The sequence below is a fragment of the Physeter macrocephalus genome, unplaced genomic scaffold, assembly GCF_002837175.3.
Source record: "Physeter macrocephalus isolate SW-GA unplaced genomic scaffold, ASM283717v5 random_331, whole genome shotgun sequence".
NCBI lineage: Eukaryota > Metazoa > Chordata > Mammalia > Artiodactyla > Physeteridae > Physeter > Physeter macrocephalus.
The window spans coordinates 10,017-29,663 of NW_021145581.1; the positions used below are offsets into that span (position 1 = coordinate 10,017).

A 19,647-nucleotide genomic window follows, 5' to 3' on the forward strand; every position below is an offset into this window, starting at 1 on the left:
CACAAACTGGATAAACCCAGGTTCCAGGAAATCCCAAGGACACTACCAGGGGAGGAGAGCCAGAGAAGGGAGGGGCAGAGTGGCAAATGTGGAGGGCCCAGTTCAGGAAGCTGTCTCCTGGCCACCAGGAAAGACTCCAGCTGCTCTAAGGACACAGGCATTCACATGCTAACTCTGGTTGTGTATGACCCCAAGACACTCACTTTCCCTTTATGTGCCTCAGTCTCCTTATCTGCAAAATGGTGCTGATAATCCATGCCCTGCCTCCAGTAAGATTCTTGTAGAATATATAGCACTATAACACCCAAGTTATAACTATTCTTATCAAGGGAAGGTGCAACATTCCCCCGCTCAGAAGATCTCTAGGGACAGAACTAAACCCAGCCTTTCATTCATCTGAGGTACATTTTTGAGCACCTATCATGCACCAGGCATTGTGCTGGACACTGTGCACACATCACCTCATTTAACCCTCACCACAAGCCAGTGGGATTGGTGCTGTCATTGTCCCATTTTACAGATGAAAAAACTGACGCTCAGGGGAATGAGTTGCAATTCATTCCATCATCTGTTCATTCATCCAACTTTTACTGAAAACCTGCTCCGGGCCAGGCTCTGAGCTACGTGCTGAGGACATGAAGATGAACAAGTCCTTCAGGAAACAAGCCCATAAATTACTTTAATTAACAACTCAGTACATGCTTCCACAGACAAGTGAGTGGGAGCCGGAGGAGGAGCAACTGGCTCTCCTGGGATTATGGGGACAGCCAGCTGATCTTCCGCGGACCCCGCACCACCAAGGTGCCTGTGCCCTGCGTAGAGGTAGCAATCAAAAGGCCTGGGTTCGAGTCTCGCTTCTGTCAAGGCTTTACTGTGTATTCCCAGGAAACCCCTTCTGCCGCTGAGCCTTGCCAGTTTTCTTAATCTGGAAAATTAAGAGGTTAAGAGGTTGGGCTTGTGATCCTGCAGTTCTGGGGGCCTAAACCTCTGGCCCTCCTTCTCCACCTTCTGGTCCGTGCAAGCTTGGCCCCAGCCAGCACCGAGACTAAGCGTAGCGCAGCCAAGACCAGACCACTTGAAAAGTGCCCAACACCCCGCTCCCAGACAGAACTCAAAGCCGGAGGCGCGGCCTGAGGTCCAAGGGGCGGAGCTCTGACAGGGGCGGGGCTGAGGCCTCCTGGAGGTGCGGCGCGGCCCGCCCAGGAGCGTCTCATCCAGCCAATGATCACCCGGGACCGGGGCAGCCCCGCCTCTGGGTATAAGAGGGCGCCGAGTCCGGAGGCACGACGCAGAGGTCTAGCAGTCCGACTGTGTAGGTGTGCAGGGTCCTTTCAGCCCTGAGCTGGGGTGCACAAGAGCTCTGAGTTCGGTGTGTCTTGTGCTGCGCAGGAGCACGGGTCGGGTTCGGTTTTCCTTTGCCCGGCTGAGGTGCGGAGAAGGCAAGGGGCTCGGATCCCTCGCTGCAGAGGAACAGCTGGCCGGGACCCGGGGACGCCCGCGCTGACCATCGGCCCGCCGCCGCCGCCGCTGCCGGCAGTCGTCCCGCCGTCATGGCCGACCACCTGATGCTCGCCGAGGGCTACAGCCTGGTGCCGAGGCCGCCGCCTGGCGCGCCCGCCCATGGCCCTCACGCGCTTCGGACGCTGCAGCCCTACTCGGGCCCGGGCCTGGACAGCGGGTTGCGGCCGCGGGGGGCTCCGCTGGGCCCGCCGCCGCCTCCACCGGGGGCCCTGGCGTACGGGGCCTTCGGGCCGCCGCCTGCCTTCCAGCCCTTTCCGGCCGTGCCACCGCCGGCCCCGGGCAGCGCGCACCTGCAGCCCGTGGCGACGCTGTACCCGGGCCGCGCCACCGCGCCCCCCGGCGCCCCGGGAGGACCTCCGGGCCCGCAGCCGGTGCCAGGCGCCCCGGCCCCGCCACTGCCGCCGCCCGCGCACGCCCTGGGAGGCATGGACGCCGAACTCATCGACGAGGAGGCGCTGACGTCGCTGGAGCTCGAGCTCGGGCTGCACCGCGTGCGCGATCTGCCCGAGCTCTTCCTGGGCCAGAGCGAGTTCGACTGCTTCTCGGACTTGGGATCGGCGCAGCCCGCCGGCTCGGTGAGCTGCTGAGCGAGGCCGGGCGCCTGCCTGCGTGCCCGAGAGAAGGAGGCCGGCCTGCCCGCCGGACTCCGCACCCAGCGTCTGGACCCCGCACGCACCCTCCGTGAGGGTGGAGGCAGCAGTCAGTGCACCGAGCCGACGCCGGGCTGGGACGCCTGGCCTCACTCCAGGCCCTGCCTCCTGCAGAATGACAGTTTGGGTTCAGCTCTGTCCCGGAGCCTCAGCGGTAAAGTGAAGGGGACTGGACGCCCCCTTCCGGACTCCCAGTTCTTAGATTCTGTGTCCTCTCCTCTCGGACCCTCCCCCGCCCCAACCCCCAATCTGAGCCATCCCAGGCCTCTGCCTGATTCCCCCTTTCCTCGTGCAAACCACTGTGGTCACTGGGTGCCTGGAGCCGCCCAGCCGCCAGGCCCCCACCCAGCTGCCTGGGCCCTGAGGTCTTTGGGCCTCCCGCCCTGGGGAGGGGCGGAATGTACAGCCCTCACCCCTGCGGAGTGGAGGAATACCCCATCTGACCTCCAGCACCACAATAAAACTGGGTCACTTTCCAGTCTGGTGTTTTCATTTCCTTGTAACTCCAACTATATTTGGCTTCTAGAGTCCTGAGGCTGTTGGAGGCCCTGGGTGGGATGGAGGACACAGCCCCTGGCAGTGGTCAGGAGAGGAAACTGACAGTTTCTTTCGAAAATATCTGTGAGTTGTGCAATTGTTATGTCATAATCTGGAAGGCAGAGGCTGCCGCCACCGGGTGGCAAGGTAACCCAAAGGCACCAAAGGCGGACTTCCCGGCTCCTGGGAGGGGTGGGGGGAGCTTGGGGGTGCTGCCCTCACTGTTTGCTCAGCATGGCGGCTAGAGGGGAGCGGGGTGTACCTGAGGGTTCAGGTTCTGGCTTTGAACCAGAGCTCTCTCTCTTGTTCAAGACACCATCCACTGAGATTTCTGAAGCCATTTCCTCAGAGACAGATGGTCCCGGTCTTAGGTGGTTGTGAGGATTGCATGCAATGTGAGGCCTTTAGCACAGTGCAAGACACCTAGGCAGCCCTCAGTAAATGATAATGATGATTATTCTACAATAATAATCATGCCCTCAAGGAGTCACAGTCCAAGTGGGAGTAGGGGGTGACAGGCCTGGAAATCAACTCATCTTGGTACAAGTAAGAGCAGGATGAGGACTAGATAACAGGTAGGATGGCCTAGTGGGCAAACCCAGAGGAGGAAGTGGTTTCAGCTGGTGCAAGGGGTCAGGTCAGTTCAGGTTTCAGGGAGGCAGTGGTATTTGATGTGGTGAGAAGAGCCTTGAATGATGAGTACATTTTTAGGACCTGGAGAAGATGGCATGCAAGTGGAGAGCCCACTCAAAGGCAGGGAGGCATACAAGTACAGGGCCTGTACGGGAAGGCATGGGGTCTCTAGAAAGGTCTATTGGCTTTATGGGGACTTTCGGAGGTAGGCACAGTCCCTGTTCTACAGACGAAGGATGTGGTGCTGGCCCAGACCTGGTAGCATGAGCTCTTGGCCACCCTCTGCTATTGCCTCTCTCTGGAAAGATCCCTAGGTGCTTCAGGGGTGTGGAAGAAAGGCAGGAAGAGAGGAATGGAAAGCATGGAGGAGAGGCTGAGGACCAGGCCAAAATAAGGCAGTGGGGCTGGAGAGGAGAGAATGAATTCCAGAGACTCTGTGGAGAGGAATATGGAGCTGTGACCTTCTGTGCCCCGTGATTGGCCTCACCCTCATGCCGAGCTTGTTGACATGCCTTTCCTTCCAAGCCTGTGAGCTCACCCAGAGCACACTGTCAGCACCAGCTCCCGAGCCACCAGGACAGGCATGGAGTGGGCAACAGAGGTGTTTGGCCAATGAATGAAGGTCTCCCCTAGGATACTGGAGATATCCTCAAACAGGTTGGGGAGGAAGGGCAGAGAGGCTTCTGAGCAAGAACTGACCTGAGCTCTGGGCTCAGAACAGCCAGTGTTTGCTCCACTTGGCCCAAGATCCCAGGCCAGAGATAAAAACCAAAGGGTTGGATTGGGATGGGAGGGTCTGGCCCTGGTCTGGCCTCAGTTTCTCCACCAGTAAAATAGGGCTAATAACCCTGCCCTACTATTTCACAAGACAATAAGCCTCTTAGTAAGTGGGGAGCAGATTCAGGGGTGGGATGATAAGCAGTAGGTAAGCTCTGAAGTGCTCTCCATATGGAAGGGGTTACAATGGAAACCCAACACCCGCCAACACCCGCCTCTTCCTAGAATTAAAAAGGGTAGAAGAAGAAGTCCAGCTCCTGAGCTATTTCCCACCCACCATCCCTCCCAGAGGGGCTGCTGACTAGCTGGACAGCAAACAGATGGACAGAGGAAAAGGCAAGTCTGGGGCAGCCCACCACCTGGATCCCCAAATCCCTGACACTTTGCAGGATTTTGACCCTCCCAGCTGGAGAGGAGGATGGAGAGTCCATCCTGCCAGGAGGCTTGTGGTCTGATAGCCTCGGGGTCCATTTCCAGAAGCAGCTCCTACTAGCTGCCTGACCTCAAGTAAGTCACTTACCTTTTGAGTCTTGTTCTCCAACCAGCTTCCTGTGGTTCCAATAGGTACTTTTACGTCTTACTGAGGTTACCTCTTAAAATAACCCATTGACCTCCCCGTCACCCCATCCTGTGGTTTTCATTCTCCTACCTGGGCTGGGTCTTTGGGGTTGGGTGTCAGGCTCCCTCAGGGTTGGGAACTGAGTCATGGGACTGGCAAGACATTATTTCATCTTTGTTTTGTTTTGTTTTTTCCTTTTCATATAAAAGTTTCCCCAGGCTGGAGTTTGTTATTTTGAAATCATCTTTTGGTTGACTGGATTTTATTAGCAAGTAGTTTTTTCCAACTATGACTGCTCTCAAACTCATCTACAGAATGGAGATGCTAATAGTACCTCTCTCATAGAGCTGCAGTGGAGATTAAATTAGTTAATTCCCATAAAGTATTTAGAACAGTGTAGCTTGTAGTTTATCATCTCTGAGCCCTGGCTTTCTGGGGATACTTTATATTAGAGTCTTTAGAAAGGCTGTGTTGTAACCAGCTAGGAAGAGGGGTTACTCCAACAGTAACACTGTTGCTGGTTGCCTGTAGCCAACTCTGAGATGATGTTTCGCCTGCAAGAATTTTATTAGGGAAGGAAGGGTCCAGAGCAGAAGCCAGCAAAGGAAGCTACGTGGCAGACCCAACAAGAGCCTTGGCCAACCCCACAGGGAGGTCTGGAGTTGGAAGGGTCTTTCAGAGTCCCCCCGACCATTATACTTTTTATTCCTGCCCCAGCAGTCAGCAGATACGGCTGCCCAGGGAAGTGGGGTGACGGTGGGCAGGGCAGCTCTCCCCTGCCGAAGCCATCCCTGGGGGAGTTGTGGGCGGGTGAGGAGGGGAAGACCGTCTGCCGGCAGCACTCCCAGCAGCCCAGGGAACAATTTAAGGGAAGCAGGGACTGCACAGCACATCACAGTGTCCACCGCAAGCACTGGAGCGGGAGCTAGGGTGAGGCGAGTGTCATAAGAGTGCCTCTTGAACTTTGTCTCTGGCAGCTTCGTTTGCCTCTCCCTAGTCCCAGACCTGATTAGCACCGTCCCTGTTAGCGGGGTGGGGGGGGCGGGAATCTTTTTAAGGAATATCGACCTTATAGGGTTGATGTGCCAAGAGTCTGTATAAATACCTGGTACATAGTCGATTCTCAATAGAGAGCTGCCCTCATCTCATCATCATCATCATCACCATCACCATCATCATCGCCATCATTCCAGCTCGGCTAAGTGTTCAACAGTCATTTGTTGAGTAAATTAAATGAAAAGTCTGAGCCTGGTCTTTTCCCAGGAAGCTTAGATTGTTTAGCTGACTACTATGTAATCCTCTTGAATTCCTTAATCCTTCCTTGCCTAACTCTTTACGCCACCCTGCTGTTACAAGTGCTGGGTCAGGATTATGGCTGACTGTGGGACTAAGTCAGACTTATTGAGTGCCTACTGTGTGCAGGCATGAGGGGACCTAACAGCACACAGTAGGTGCTCTTTCTCTTCTAGCCCCTCCTTTAACTATCACCCAAGCCTGTATATAGCACCACTAGGTGGTTTTATTCCCATTCCAGAGGTCAGAAAATGGGCTCAGACAGTGCATTACTCCTCTAAGTCACACCCCAGTAAGTGATGGGGTGAGCATGCCCACTCCCATCTATCCAGGGCCCTTTCCCTCCCCGGGCTGGGGCTGGCCAAGGACCTGAGCCTGAATGAAATAAGAGCAGAGTCCCAGACCTGGTGCTGCTACTTTGTGTCCATGCGATGCAGAAGTCACACTGAGCCTCTTTCAGCCTCAGTTTCTTGTTCTGTACAAGGGGGAGAGTACGCCCACCCTCCGAGATATGTGTGCAAGGATTCAAATGAGACTGGGTTTCTGAGAGCACATTGCAGACAGTGAAGCACTGCTTGGCTGGGGTGAGCTGGGGGTGAATAGCCATGACCTCTACCCTGCAGCTGGTCTGGAGACAGGAGACCTGCACACACTTTGGGACTTGAGACCTGGGCCAGCCTGGAGTGTGCAATGCAGAGACACATGCCGGGGCTTCTGGGCAAGTGCTGCCGAGCAACTCGGGATCTGGGAAGCCCTGAGAACTGGTGGTGATGAAAGGGTAAGGTGTGGGGCACCTTGGTGGGGGGACATCCAGGTAAAGACCCAAGGCCCCATGTGTGCCCTGACAGATGGAGGAAATAAAGGAAGCTACTCTCAGCTCAGTCTCCTCATCTGTCATCTGGAGACACCACAGGCTCCCTGTGAGAAAGAATGAAGATGATGTGAAGTGCCTGCCCCCAGGAGTGGCTCAGATGGGAGCTGTTGCTGGGAAACATGACCACAGGGACAAGGACGAGAGAACCTTGTCCCAGCCAGCCTCCAGCTACCTCCCCACCCTCCACTCCAGCCACCCAGGTTCCTGATACCCGATGCTCCTTATGCCTCCATACCTCGGCCTACGCTGCTTCCTCAGCCAGAAATGCCCTCCCCAGGGCCTTTTCCACCTGTGAAAGACCTATTTCATCACATAGAAGGATTGGTGGGGAGCCTTTCCCCCTAGACTGTAAGGGTCTGAGGAATCAGAACCTGATTCCCCTTCATCTCCACCTCCACCCCATGTGTGGCTCAGAGTGGGTATTAGGAAATGCTGGAGTGAAGCCCTGAGCTGGGAGCTGGGCTGAAAGATGGCCCAGGGCTGGCATCTGAGTTAGCACTGTGAGTTCTGAGCTCTAGTCCCAGCTTAACCACGAACTTGTGACCCTGGGCATGTCATTTGAGCTCTCCAAGCTCTGTATGAGGAGGACTACATTCCTTAGCCCTCTTGCCCCGAAGGTGCTGGGAGGCGGTGAGGCTGGCCTGAGGGAGGAGGGCAAGGAAGTGCGATGCTTCCCTAGCATCGTGGTGGGGCAGCAGGCTTGATGTGCACTCTCTCCTGCAGTCCTCACAACTCCGGGAGGTGGGTGTAGTTGTTGGCTTCATTTTATTCTGCTGGCCTCATTCTAGGCAGCCGAGGCTCAGAGAGGTTAAGCAACCTACTTAACAACACACAGGCAGTGCAATGGATGGACAGACACACGGTAAACCAGGCAGGGCTCTTGAGAAGACCCTCTTTTTTGTAGGATGGAAGGAGGTTGGATACCAATAAGCGTGCAGTCCAGATACCCCTCAGGGAGCAGGAATGTGGCCAGGATGGGGCAGGGAATCCTACACAGCTGATTAGAGGTTGGTCTCCAGAGGGACTCACTCCTTTGCCTCTTCCTGGTGAGCAGCTCTCGCTGGGGGCTCTGCCATAAAATTGGCACATCCAGCAGCAAGACTCCCCCTGGGAACCCCAGCTTACACTGGCTGCGGCATCTCAGATTCTGAGCCAATCATTGTTTGTTTGTTTTTAAAACAAACACCTTGTCTTTATTCAAAAATAATATATGCTGGAGGCAAAATACTTTCAAACAATTTTGAAAATGTAAAGTGAAAAGTCAAAGACCTCCCCCAAGTTTTCCCCCAGCACACACATCTAATGAGAACAATATGTTATGTGCTACATACATAATATACATCTCTCTTTCACATGAATGGAATTATACTATTTTCTATCATTGGATATTTTTCACTTAATGTATTTTGGAAATCTTCCATGTCAGTAAATTCCTTTTAATGACTGCACTGTGCATAATCTATTTACCCAGTCCCCAGCTGATGGAGGTTTATCTTGTTTCCAAATTTTCACTGTTACAGATAAGGCTACAAGGAGCATCCTTGTATATTTACCCTGGAACACTTATGGGAACATCTCTGTAGAGTGGATTCCTCGAAGGGAGATTACTGGATCAGAAGAGATGAGCAAATAAAATTGTGACAGCCACTGCCAAGTAGTTCCCGAAGTGGCGGTTCCCATTTGCCTTCCTGCCAGCTCTGTGACTGTGCCTATTGGCTCATGCCCTTGACCACACTGGACATTAGCAATGTCTTAGTTTTTACCTTTCTAAAAGCAAAAAAAAAAAAAAAAGAAGGGTATTTCATTTCTAGTTCCGTGATTATCAAAGTTTGGACAAGTTTGCCTGTTCCCCCCTATATGTGATTCAAAATAAAATAATACTAAGCTGTAAAATTAGTGTAAGGAATCCCCAAAAGTTCTTCAGTTTTCCATAACTATTTTGAAACAGCAATGCTTCATCTCCTCCTCTTCCTCCTCCTTTCCTTCTTCAAGTCAAATTCTTTCAGATTTGCAGCTAGTGCCCTAACCACATGAGCTGTCACATAACCACATAACCACATGCTTGTTATGTAATCCAGTACTGACTCATAACATCTCACCTAACTCTCTCAGTGATCTGACTTAATCTATTACTCCAGGTCACGTAGAAGTGAGGAAGCTGAGGCTCGTAGAGGTCAAATGACTTGCCTACACCACACAGCTAGTCATTTATTGAGTTAAAGTATTTAATGTACTTAGGATGGTACACATAGTAAGAGATATTTAAGTGTTAGCTCAGCTTCTGTAACAAAGGGGAATTTTTTTTAGTGGCTTAAAAAGCAGAAAATATTTCATTCTAGTTCCATCCAGTCGTTTAGACCCCGATTGCCTCCTTCTTGTTGCCCTGCCTTACATGACCCCAACCTCAAGAACCAAGATGGCAGCTCAAATCCAAGTTTGCTTTCTTTTTTTTGTTTCTCATTTTTGGTCTTTGTCTGTGGAGTGGAAGCTGGGTCATGTCCAGCTCTCAGGAGAAAGAGAGTGAGGAGATGAACGCAACCAATATTTTAAGATCCAAATACACACATTACTTCCACTCAGATTCTCTTGATGAGAATTTATTCACATGACCACACTTAGCTGCAAGGGATGCTGGGCAATATGGCTTCTAGGTGGCAACCATGTGTTCGTCAACAACTCAGTTACTATCGAAGATGGGAAGGATGGCTTTTGGTGGGCAACCAACAGTCTCTACCATAGTGAGTGGCTCAGTTGAGATTAGAACTCAAGTCTCCTCTGCCCCAGAGCACTTGGTGGAGTGGGGAAGATGTCAGAGGCCTGAGGCATATATAAAGAGAACTGATTTGGTATCAGGTCAGTCATCACTTGTGAATGTGCATCTTGGGTAACTCACTTCCCTTCTTTGAGTCTCAGTTTCCCTATCTGTAAAATGGAGATAATAATGGGACTTACTCTCAGTTTGCTGCTGAGAAAGCACTTACCAAAATTTTTAACACACTAGGTGCTCATGTGGTAGAATGGTTGGGGTAGAATTTGGATATGAGCACATGAAAGAAAGAAATTCCAGGAGCGGTGACAATGTGTGCAATGGCCAAGTGGCATGAATGAATAGGACTTCATTGGGAAAGGCAACAAGGAAATGTTAGCATGTATGGTAGATATTCAGAGAGGCAAGGGATATACTTGAAGTTGGTAAGGGTCAAAGAAGGATAACCCTTGAGTGGCAGGCTGAGGAGCTTGGACTTGATCTTTTTGGTAAAGGGGAGCCCTGGATTTTATGAGCAGGATGGAAAAAGAGTAAGATTTGTGTTTTGGAAATCTTTGTTTCCAATTTGTGCTGTGAGTAGAATGGATTTGAGAGGGGCACATTGGAAAAAGGGAGAATGCTGAGAAGGCTATCATACCAATTCGGGTAGAGATAAGGGCCCTAGGACAAGTGGTGGCAAGGTGGGGTAGAAGGGAGAGATGGTAAAGACAGAAGTCATAAGCCTTAAGGGAGATTTGGTTTGAAAAAGCATGGAACACAAAATCTGTTATAAGAAGACACTTGCTGAAGGAACTCTATACCTGGGTTATTTAGGATTAGGTGTGTGCCTTTGAGTGACAGAATAACAGCAGCTTAAACGAAATGAACCAGGTAGGTGGTCCAGGACTGGTGTGGTTATCATATGTAAATATCCACACTTCTTTACCTTATTACTTTGTCACTCATGAGTCAGACCTGATGGTCCAAAAAGGCTGCCCTAGCCACTGTATCAACATTCCAGCCAGAAAGAAGAAGAAAAGAGGAGGAGGGCACATTCTGGAAGGTGCCCACCCCCAACCATAAGAGAGCATCAGAAATGTGGTCTTTATTTTGGGTAACCCATGTGTCTAAGTAGAATTTGGAGGTTCTCCCATTACGGAAGAAGGTGGGGATGGATATCAGGGACAACTTGCAGTCCTAATAATGGCCTGTTGAAGTGGAAGCTACAGGAAAGAGAGGAGCCAGAAATGATTCCCAGGAATGTGGGTGGAGGACAGGACAGGTCTTCCCTGAGGCGGGACCCAGGAGAAGGAACAGATTGGGGAGAGTGGGATAAGGTCAGAATGGACATATGGGGTCATCCCGGGTTGATGTTCAGGTAGAGGCAGGCCAGGTAAATGCACCAAGCGCTCAGTAGTGAGGTCTGGGCTGAGAATAAACACTTTTTGTGTTATTAGCATATCCGTGCTTGCCATAGGGATGATGATGGCGAGTGATAGAAGCAAGTGGCCAAGGAGAGAACACAGACATTTAAGAGAAGGGAGGGATGGAAACTGAGAAAAAGCAGCTGGGGAGGCAGGAGGAGAACGAGCAGAGAGGTCCTGAAAGCTGAGGTCGACGTTTCCCAAAGGAGGTGTGGCTGGCAGTGTCTAATGCTGCTAAAAAGTCCAGTGAAATGAAGGCTGAAAAGAGGCTGTTCAATTTATCAACCAGGAAGTGAAAACTGAGTTTGCCAGAGCAGCTTCAGGGGAGCGGAGGGCCAGAGTCAGGCTGCAGGGGGTCAGCAGGAGGTGGGAAAGAGGAAGAAGAATCATCCAGGTCCATGGCTTGTTTAAGTCATCTCTCCCACCTCAGTGCTTTCGTGGGTCAAGTGACCCACGTCTGCCTGGGTTTGGCCGAGACGGTACCAGCTCGAGATAGGGTGCAATACCCCCTTTGCTCAGGAGGTGGCAGCACCACACCAAGCGACAGCACCTGGACCGACACAGGGCACATAAATATATTTCCAGGGAAGTAAAGCTTAGTTCCCTGAACACCAAAGCTTTGTGGGAGGAAAAGGTCGCCATCTTGGATGAGAGCCTTGAGCAGAGGAAACTGAATGGAACTTTAGGTTCAAATCCTCGTTCGTGCTTACTGGCTGTGTGACCTTGAGCAAGTCCTGCTTCCTGGCTGGGAAACGGGATGATAACTAGCCCGAACCTACCTCTGTGGTCACTGGGAGTCTCTAAACGATTATGGTCGTGTCTGATGGTCTTGTGGGCAGCGGGGACAGGCTCAGGAACCGAGGGAGGGAATCCAGACCAGATGAGCCCGGGCAGGGGTGGGTGGGGGTGGGGGGCAGTGGAGGCAGTGGTGTGTGTGGTCCTACGAGGACTGTCCCGGCAGTGATTTTGGAGTCAAGAAAGCTGGGTTCATATTTTGCCGTTGGGGGAACCGAGGCTCATAGAGAGGGGGAAATGACTTTCCCAGAGTCACGCCCTGCAAGCAGGCAAAGCAGAGGCACCACAACCAAAATTTGGAAAAGAATTTGATGTCTAATATATTTTTAAAAAACATTGAGGTTGTATCATGGGGAAAATCAGAACTCCGGGACTTTTCTACCACGATAATGTGGTTCTGTGTTTCCCGCACTCGGAACTATTGAGTGTCTCTCTCCTCTGGTCCCTGTTTGACCCTCACATTCTGAGAGCACCCCGACGTCCGCTCCTTCCCCCCGAGATGACGCGTGAGCACTGTTAAGGACCTGAGAGGAGGAAGGCCACCCGAAGACAAGCCTGGAGGTCAGGAGACGTGGACTCAGTTCTGGGCCCTGCCCTGTCTTACTGGGCCTCAGTTTCCCCATAAGCAAAATGCGTCTGTTGGACCGGCCTAGCCCCTGGGAGCTTTGGCAGCTCTGATTTTTTTCTGAAGGCTCTTGCTTCCACCTTGAGCTTCCCTACCTGCCCCCCGAATAACTGCTCCCCCTCTATGTTGTCACTATCCCATTTCCTGTTCATTTTTCTTCATAGCTCTTATCACTCTCTGAAATTATCTTGGTTTTTGTTTATTTTCTGTCTAGACAGTAATCTACTGTCTACTCCATGTGAGCAGGGGCTTTGTGAGTTTGGGAGAGCCGCTTTGACCTTGGCACCTCAAACAGTGTTTGGCACGTAGTAGAGATGAACAAACGATTGTAGAAGAAATGAGTGAAGGACAAAGAATGCAGCCCCTGACTAAGGCAAGTCCTGGGGTCCCCGTTCAGCTCTGCCATCTCCCTCTCTCTCTCTCTCTCTCCCTCTCTCTCTCTCTCTCTCTCTCCCTCTCTCTCTCTCCCTCCCTCCCTCCCTCCCAGACACACTGGCCCTAACTACTGGGACACCAACCCAAGGTCTTTACTGACGCCTTGTGGCCATGGGGACACATAACAGGGGCTAGGAGGATTCCCACGGGAAAGATGATCAATCTCAGGTGACCCTGCTTCCCTCCCTTCCTGCCAACCAGCATTTCTTAATCACCTTGTGATGGGGATGACCGGAGATGAGAAGCAGGTGTGCTTCTTGCCCTCGAGGAGCTGAAGTGACACCTGGGGAAGGAGAGGCGGGGAAGGGAGTCATAAGATCCAAGAGAGGAGCTATGCGGAGTCTAGTGGGAGTTAGGGTAGAAGGTAAGTGCACACCCCACCCCAGTTCTGAGCAGGCAGGGAAGCCTGCATCTCGGGCCTCAGGATCCTCCTCCCAGGATATCTGTTCTCCAACCATCTCCCCACTTTCTTCCAGGAACTCCTCCATGTCTCCTATCCACTTCAGAGGCTGTGTAGGAAAAAGAGAAAGAGAAGAGGAGGTGTCTGGTGCCCAGAGAAGCCATTTGGGACAAAAACAAAGATGTTAGAGGAGAGTATAAAGAACATTCTGCTTTGTGATGGGCAATGTAAACCTTCCACGGCACAGCTTCCTGTAAAATCCACCTCACCAGCTGTATTAATCAGGTCTTGCTGTGATAATGCTGTGAAACAAGCAACCCCCAAATCTCAGGGGCCTACAAAATCAGAGATTAATTCACACTCCTGAGCCTTAGATCAACTGCAGTTTAGGCTGACGCTTGGTGGACCAGGCTGGACTCCTGACTTTGAATCTGGCTCAGGTCTGTTCCAAGAGTCTGCATTCTGGACCCAGAATGAAGGAACAACAGCTATCTAAGTCTTCTCATGGTGGAGGAAGGAAGCACCAGAAGGTCTGGCAGAACTCACCAGGCCTCTTTTGGCCTTACCTTGGAACAAGCACACTGTCCTTTCTCCCAACATTCCATTGGCCAGAGAAAATCCCATGGCCAAGCCCAAGGTCAATGGGATGGTAGAGTGGAGGCTGTGGTGTTCAGATCCCCCCTTCAGGGACTATGCACTCATTCCCCAGCTGCTGGGAGTTGCCACTGCTGGTTTACAACTGTCGATCCCTGGGAACTGCCTCATCTAAAGCCACGCCCCTCCCAGAGGCTCATGACCAGTGATTGGCTGATGCATGGAAACAAAGGCCTGCCTCTTTCCCTCAGTTTGGCACAACTCTGAGCCCTGGAGCTCCTGAAGATCCGCAGGTGCCTCAGCTGAAATCACATTGTGTTATCAGCGTCTCCCTCTGCCTGGTCCTGCCTTCCTGACACCCTTCAGATGAATCTCCTAAGAACACTCCCTGATAAACCTTCTGCACACCACTCTCTGTCTCAGAACCTGTTTGTAGGAAAGCCATTTTAAGACAGGTAGGGACGTATACTCCACCCAAAGGTAGCCATGGCAATGATGAGGAAGAAAAGAAGCCTTTGGGACAACTAATACCGTCTACTATAATAGTTAAAGGATGCGTCTTGGAGACGGGTCTGATTTATTTTGGCTGCAACAAAATGCTGGGCACATGCTCAATGTGTGTGTGAGGGGAGAATTGGGGCCACATCTGAGAGGTCCCCATTTTTTGGTTGCACTGATTTTATCTTATATATCAGTGTCCCATATAAGGTTATGTTGTAGCAAAAGTTCTGCGGCTTAAAAAAAAGGTTTCCAAACTACTGGGTTCCATGATGTCTAGACGTGTGTCTGGATCTGTCCAGCTGGGAAGGGGCAAGCCCCAGAGTAGATCCTCAGCTCTGTGTACCTTGAGCAGAAAGGGGGCCAGGTAGGTGGGTCAAACCCCCACTCCAGGTATTATGGACTGAATTGTGACCCCACCCCAAATTCATACGGTGAAGCCCTAATCCCCAGTACCTCAAAATGTGACTGTATTTGAAGATAGGAATTTTTTTTTTTCCGGTTGAGTCAGGTCTTCGTTGCTGCACGCCGGATCTTTCATTGAGGCTCACGGGCTCTCTAGTTGCAGCACGCAGGCTCTCTAGTTGTGGCACGTGGGCTCAGTTGCCCCATGACATGTGGGATCTTAGTTCCCCGACCAGGGATTGAACCGGCGTCCCCTGCATTGCAAGATGGATTCTCAACCACTGGACCACCAGAGAAGTCCGCAAGATAAGGCTTTTAAAGAGGCGATTAAGTTAACATGAGATTGTTAGGGTGGGACTTTGTCTATTATGACTGCTTTCCTTATGAGAAGAGGAAAATAGGACACAGAGAGAGAGAGAGGAAGATCAGACACACACACATGCACAGAGACAAAATCATGTGAGGAAACCGGAAAAAGAAGTCCATCTACAAGCCAAGAAGAGAGGCCTCAGAATGCAACCAACACTCTGACACCTTTATCTTGAACTTTCAGCCTCCAGAATTGTGAGGAAATAAATTTCTGTTGGTTAAGGCTCCACTGTCTGCAGCATTTTTTATGGCAGCCCCAGCAAACTAATACAGCAGGTAGCAGCTTTCAGGACCCTCTTGCACACAAGAGGTGTGGAAGGGAAAGAGACGTCCCTCTCAGATGGAAAATAAGAAGATGTTTCAACAACTGGAACCGTCCAAAGTACATGAAATAAGTTATCCAAATTGGGAACTATGTGGCATGGTTTTCTTTGATCTGCAAGAGTGTAAAAACTATAACACATACAGAGCACCCTGGATCCTAGGTGACACCAGCAGAACTGCTCAGAATTTGAGACCAGCTCAAATTGCTGACCCACAGAATCAAGACTAAATAAAATTGCTGTTGTTTTGAGCTATTGAGGTATAGGGTGAGTTGTTACCTAGCAATAGATGAGTGACACACCAGCTAAAATCATATCTGCTCTCAAGGCCATATTTGATGACAGTTTGGGGACTCCCATAGCCACCTGCAAACCCTCCTTGCTGAGCCAGACAAACTTAGAAGATAAAGAGTGGCGTGTACATTGGGTAATTGTGCATCTGTTTCCTCCAGGGGCTGGATGACCTCGGGGCCATAACTGGGTCTCCTGCGTCTGATCATCCTGTGCATTGTGCTGAGCCAGGGTCTGACATACAGCAGGTGCTTCATACACATTTATTCAATTAGTGAAATGCCATGGGACTTGTCTAGATTACCAGCATCTCCTGCTCAGATTACTACAGCAGTCTCCTAACTGGTCTCCCTGCAGCCAGGCTTACTTTCTCAAATCCATCTTTCACCCTGGGAAGAAAACTTTCTAAAATGCAAATCTATCTTTGTTTGATCCCTGGTCAAAATCCTTGACTGACTCCCCATTGCCCTCATGTTTAAGTCCTGGAATGATTTGTGGATCCTATAAACCTTGACTCCTGTCTCATTCTAAAGTCTCATCTTGCACCACTCTCTCCCTTTCCCTCTGGGCCCGGCCAGGGATCTCTTTCTTCCCCACTCATGTATCACACTTTCTGGTGCCGCTGGACTTTTACACGTGCTATGCCCTCTAGCTGGAACATTCACCATCCCTGTTGCCATGCCTGGCTAAATCCTACTCACCCTTCAGTACATTGGGTCACTCACTTTGCCTGGATTGAGAGATGACAAGAAGTGTGGATCTACCAGCAATCCCACTCCTGGGCAAACTATAATTCAAAAAGATACATGCACCTCTATGTTCATAACAGCACTATTCACAATAGCCAAGACATGGAAACAACCTAAATGTCCACCGACAGATGAATGGATAAAGAAGATATGGTACATATATACAATGGAATACTACTCAGCCATAAAAAAAGAGTGAAATAATGCCATTTGCAGCTACATGGATGGATCTACAGATTATCATACTAAGTGAAGTGAGTCAGAAAGAGGAAGACAAGTACCATATGATACCACTTATATGTGGAATCTAAAATATGACAGAAATGAACTTATCTACGAAACAGACTCACAGACATAGAGAACAGGCTTGTGGTTGCCAAGGTGGGGTGGGGAGGGACATGGGGGAGGAATGGATTGGGAGTTTGGGATTAGCAGATGAAAACTATTATATATAGAATGGATAGACAACAGGGTCCTACTGTGTAGCATAGGAAACTATGTTCAATATCCTGAGATAAACATAATGGAAAAGAATATAAAAAAGAATGTATATATATATATATATATAATATGTATAACTGAATCACTTTGCTGTATAGCAGAAATTAACACAACATTGTAAATCAACTGTACTTCAATTAAAAAAAAAAAAGAAGTGTGGATCTACATTGGTTTCTGAGTAGTGGCTCACGGTTTGGCTGGATGGTCAGGACTCAGAAAGCACAGAATTGGTGGATTGCGGATAAGGAAGACTTGGAAAGAAGTATTTAGGTGGACATTCGGAAATGGGCGCGGGGTGTGAATATATTTCTATCCCAAGGAAAAATCTCACCAAAGGGCATCCATGGAGAGCAGGTTCTGGATATTCAGATGGCTAAGACAGCACATCCTGTGGGTGTCAGTCAGCCTCTCTCCGGAGTCCCTCCAGTGCTTGCTCAACATGCTCTTGTATAATGTGGTCATGGCGGCAAGAATGAGACACTTATGGGTTCAACGATATGGACTTACCTCACCGAGGCTGGTTTGGCTAAGGCCACAACTGTATGTCCAACCAACCATCAGCAGGGACAGGTGCTGAATACCCAAAATATCACCATTCTGTGGGGATTCATCAAGCCACCTGGTACCAGGTTGATCCCACCTGATCTATTATCTCATGGAGGAGGTAGTGGTTCATCCTCACTGACACAGCCAGTATATAAGGCTCCAGGAAACAAAGGAAGGTAAGTGAGAGTGGCGTCTCTCATGATTACACCAAGTAACCCTCAGTATTAGTTTCCTGTAGTTGCCATAGCAAATTACTACAAACTTGGTGACTTAAAACAACAGAACTTATTCTCTCACAGTTCTGGAGGCCAGACGTTCAACATCAGCCTCACTGGGTCTAAATGAATGTGTAAGCAGGGCTGCATTCCTTCCAAATCTCTAGGGAAGAATGCATTCCTTGATTCTTCTAGCTTTTGGTGGCTGCTGGCATTCCTTTGCCGAGGCCACATTACTCCAATCTCTGCTTCTGTCTTCATATTGCCTCCTCCTCTTCTGCATGTGTGAGATCTCCCTCTGCCTCTTTATTATTATTATTTTTTTAAATAAAGTTATTTATTTATTTTTGGCTGCATTGGGTCTTCACTGCTGCGCGCGGGCTTTCTCTAGTTGTGGTGAGCGGGAGCTACTCTTTGTTGAGGTGCGCAGACTTCCCATTGTGGTGGTTTCTCTTGTTGCGGAGCACGGGCTCCAGGCAGGCGGGCTCAGTAGTTGTGGCACGCGGGCTCAGTAGTTGTGGCACGCGGGCTCAGTAGTTGTGGCTCGTGGGCTCTAGAGCGCAGGCTCAGTAGTTGTGGTGCACGGGCTTAGTTGCTCCGCGGCATGTGGGATCTTCCCGGACCAGGGCTCGAACCCATGTCCCCTGCTTTGGCAGGTGGATTCTTAACCACTGCGCCACCAGGGAAGCCCCTCTGCCTCTTTCTTAAAAGGACACTGGCAATTGGATTTAGGGCCCCAGGATAATCCAGGATAAGCTCCCCATGTCAAGATCATTAACTTAATCACATCTGCAAAAATCTTTTTTCCTTATAAGGTAACATTTTAAAAATTCCAGAGATTAGGACCTAATATCTTTGGGTGGTCATTATTCAGGCTACTACAGCCGCTCGTGAAACTTCTGCTTCGTGTCCCCACAACATTGGCCTCCGATAGTTTGGAGTTCTCAGTTATCAAGGGAAGAAGGAAAGCAACACAGTTCTCGTTGAATTGGAAGCTGAAACTTCTAACTGGCTATTTTGGGCTGGCTTCCCATGCCACTCAAACAGCAGGCAAAGAAAGAGTTAACATGCTGGCTGCCGGACTGATGCTCACTGCCAAAGGGAAATTAGGGTGCCGATATACAGCAAGGGCAAGGAAGGCACCCGGGGGATTCTTGTGGGTCCTCTTAGTACTTCCATGTACAAAAGTTAACAAAAAGCTATGGCACCCAAAACTGTGCAGGACCACTGAAGCTTCAGACCCTTCAGGAATGATTATTTGGGTCACTCTACCATGTAACAAACTCCAACTAGCTGAGATCCTGGCGAGGGCAAAGGGAACATAGAAGGACAGTGGAAGAAAGAAGTTTATATATATATACATATTCACTCAATTAGTGAAATATATATAATATATAAAGAGAAACATTTACTCAATTGAATGTATCTATGTATCTATCTATGTATCTATGCATCTAACAACTATGGCACTGTGATCAGTTACCAGAAGGAGGTCTACTGCAGCTATGCATATGTTCTTCTTGCTTGTGTGTGTGTGTGTGTGTGTGTGTGTGTGTGTGTGTGTGTGTGTGTGTGTGTGTGTGATATTAAGTGATTTTTTCCCCTCCCCTCTCCTTTTCCCTTATTATTTTAAGATTGTAAGCAATTGCTGACTTTACTCTTCAGTTGCAGGTGCAACTGTGACTGAATTAGAGTAATTAACATCACTCTAATATGGATTCAGTGACTAACTCCTGGAGCTGGATACATCTATTGGATGTTGGGACTACTTGTTTTTCTCATTTCCAGGGAGTGACTTAGAGTCTCTTCATTTGTATGCAGGATAGTTGTTAGATGGACGTTCAAACGTGTGGATTGACGTGTCTGGATACTGAGTGTCCAAAGGGG

The 19,647-nt window shown here is 49.9% G+C and overlaps 1 protein-coding gene across 1 annotated transcript; it reads left to right on the forward strand.

Moving 5' to 3' along the window:
• The first annotated feature begins 797 nt into the window (after positions 1-797).
• Positions 798-2,649, forward strand: CITED4 (Cbp/p300 interacting transactivator with Glu/Asp rich carboxy-terminal domain 4). Its single transcript, XM_007108030.3, has one exon. The coding sequence runs from the start codon at positions 1,551-1,553 to the stop codon at positions 2,106-2,108; it is 558 nt and encodes a 185-aa protein (XP_007108092.1). The 5' UTR covers positions 798-1,550; the 3' UTR covers positions 2,109-2,649.
• The last annotated feature ends 16,998 nt before the right edge of the window (positions 2,650-19,647 follow it).

Bases quoted from the DNA above. Each gene is read 5' to 3' on its own strand.
- CITED4 (XM_007108030.3), top strand. From the start codon at position 1,551: ATGGCCGACCACCTGATGCTCGCCGAGGGCTACAGCCTGGTGCCGAGG.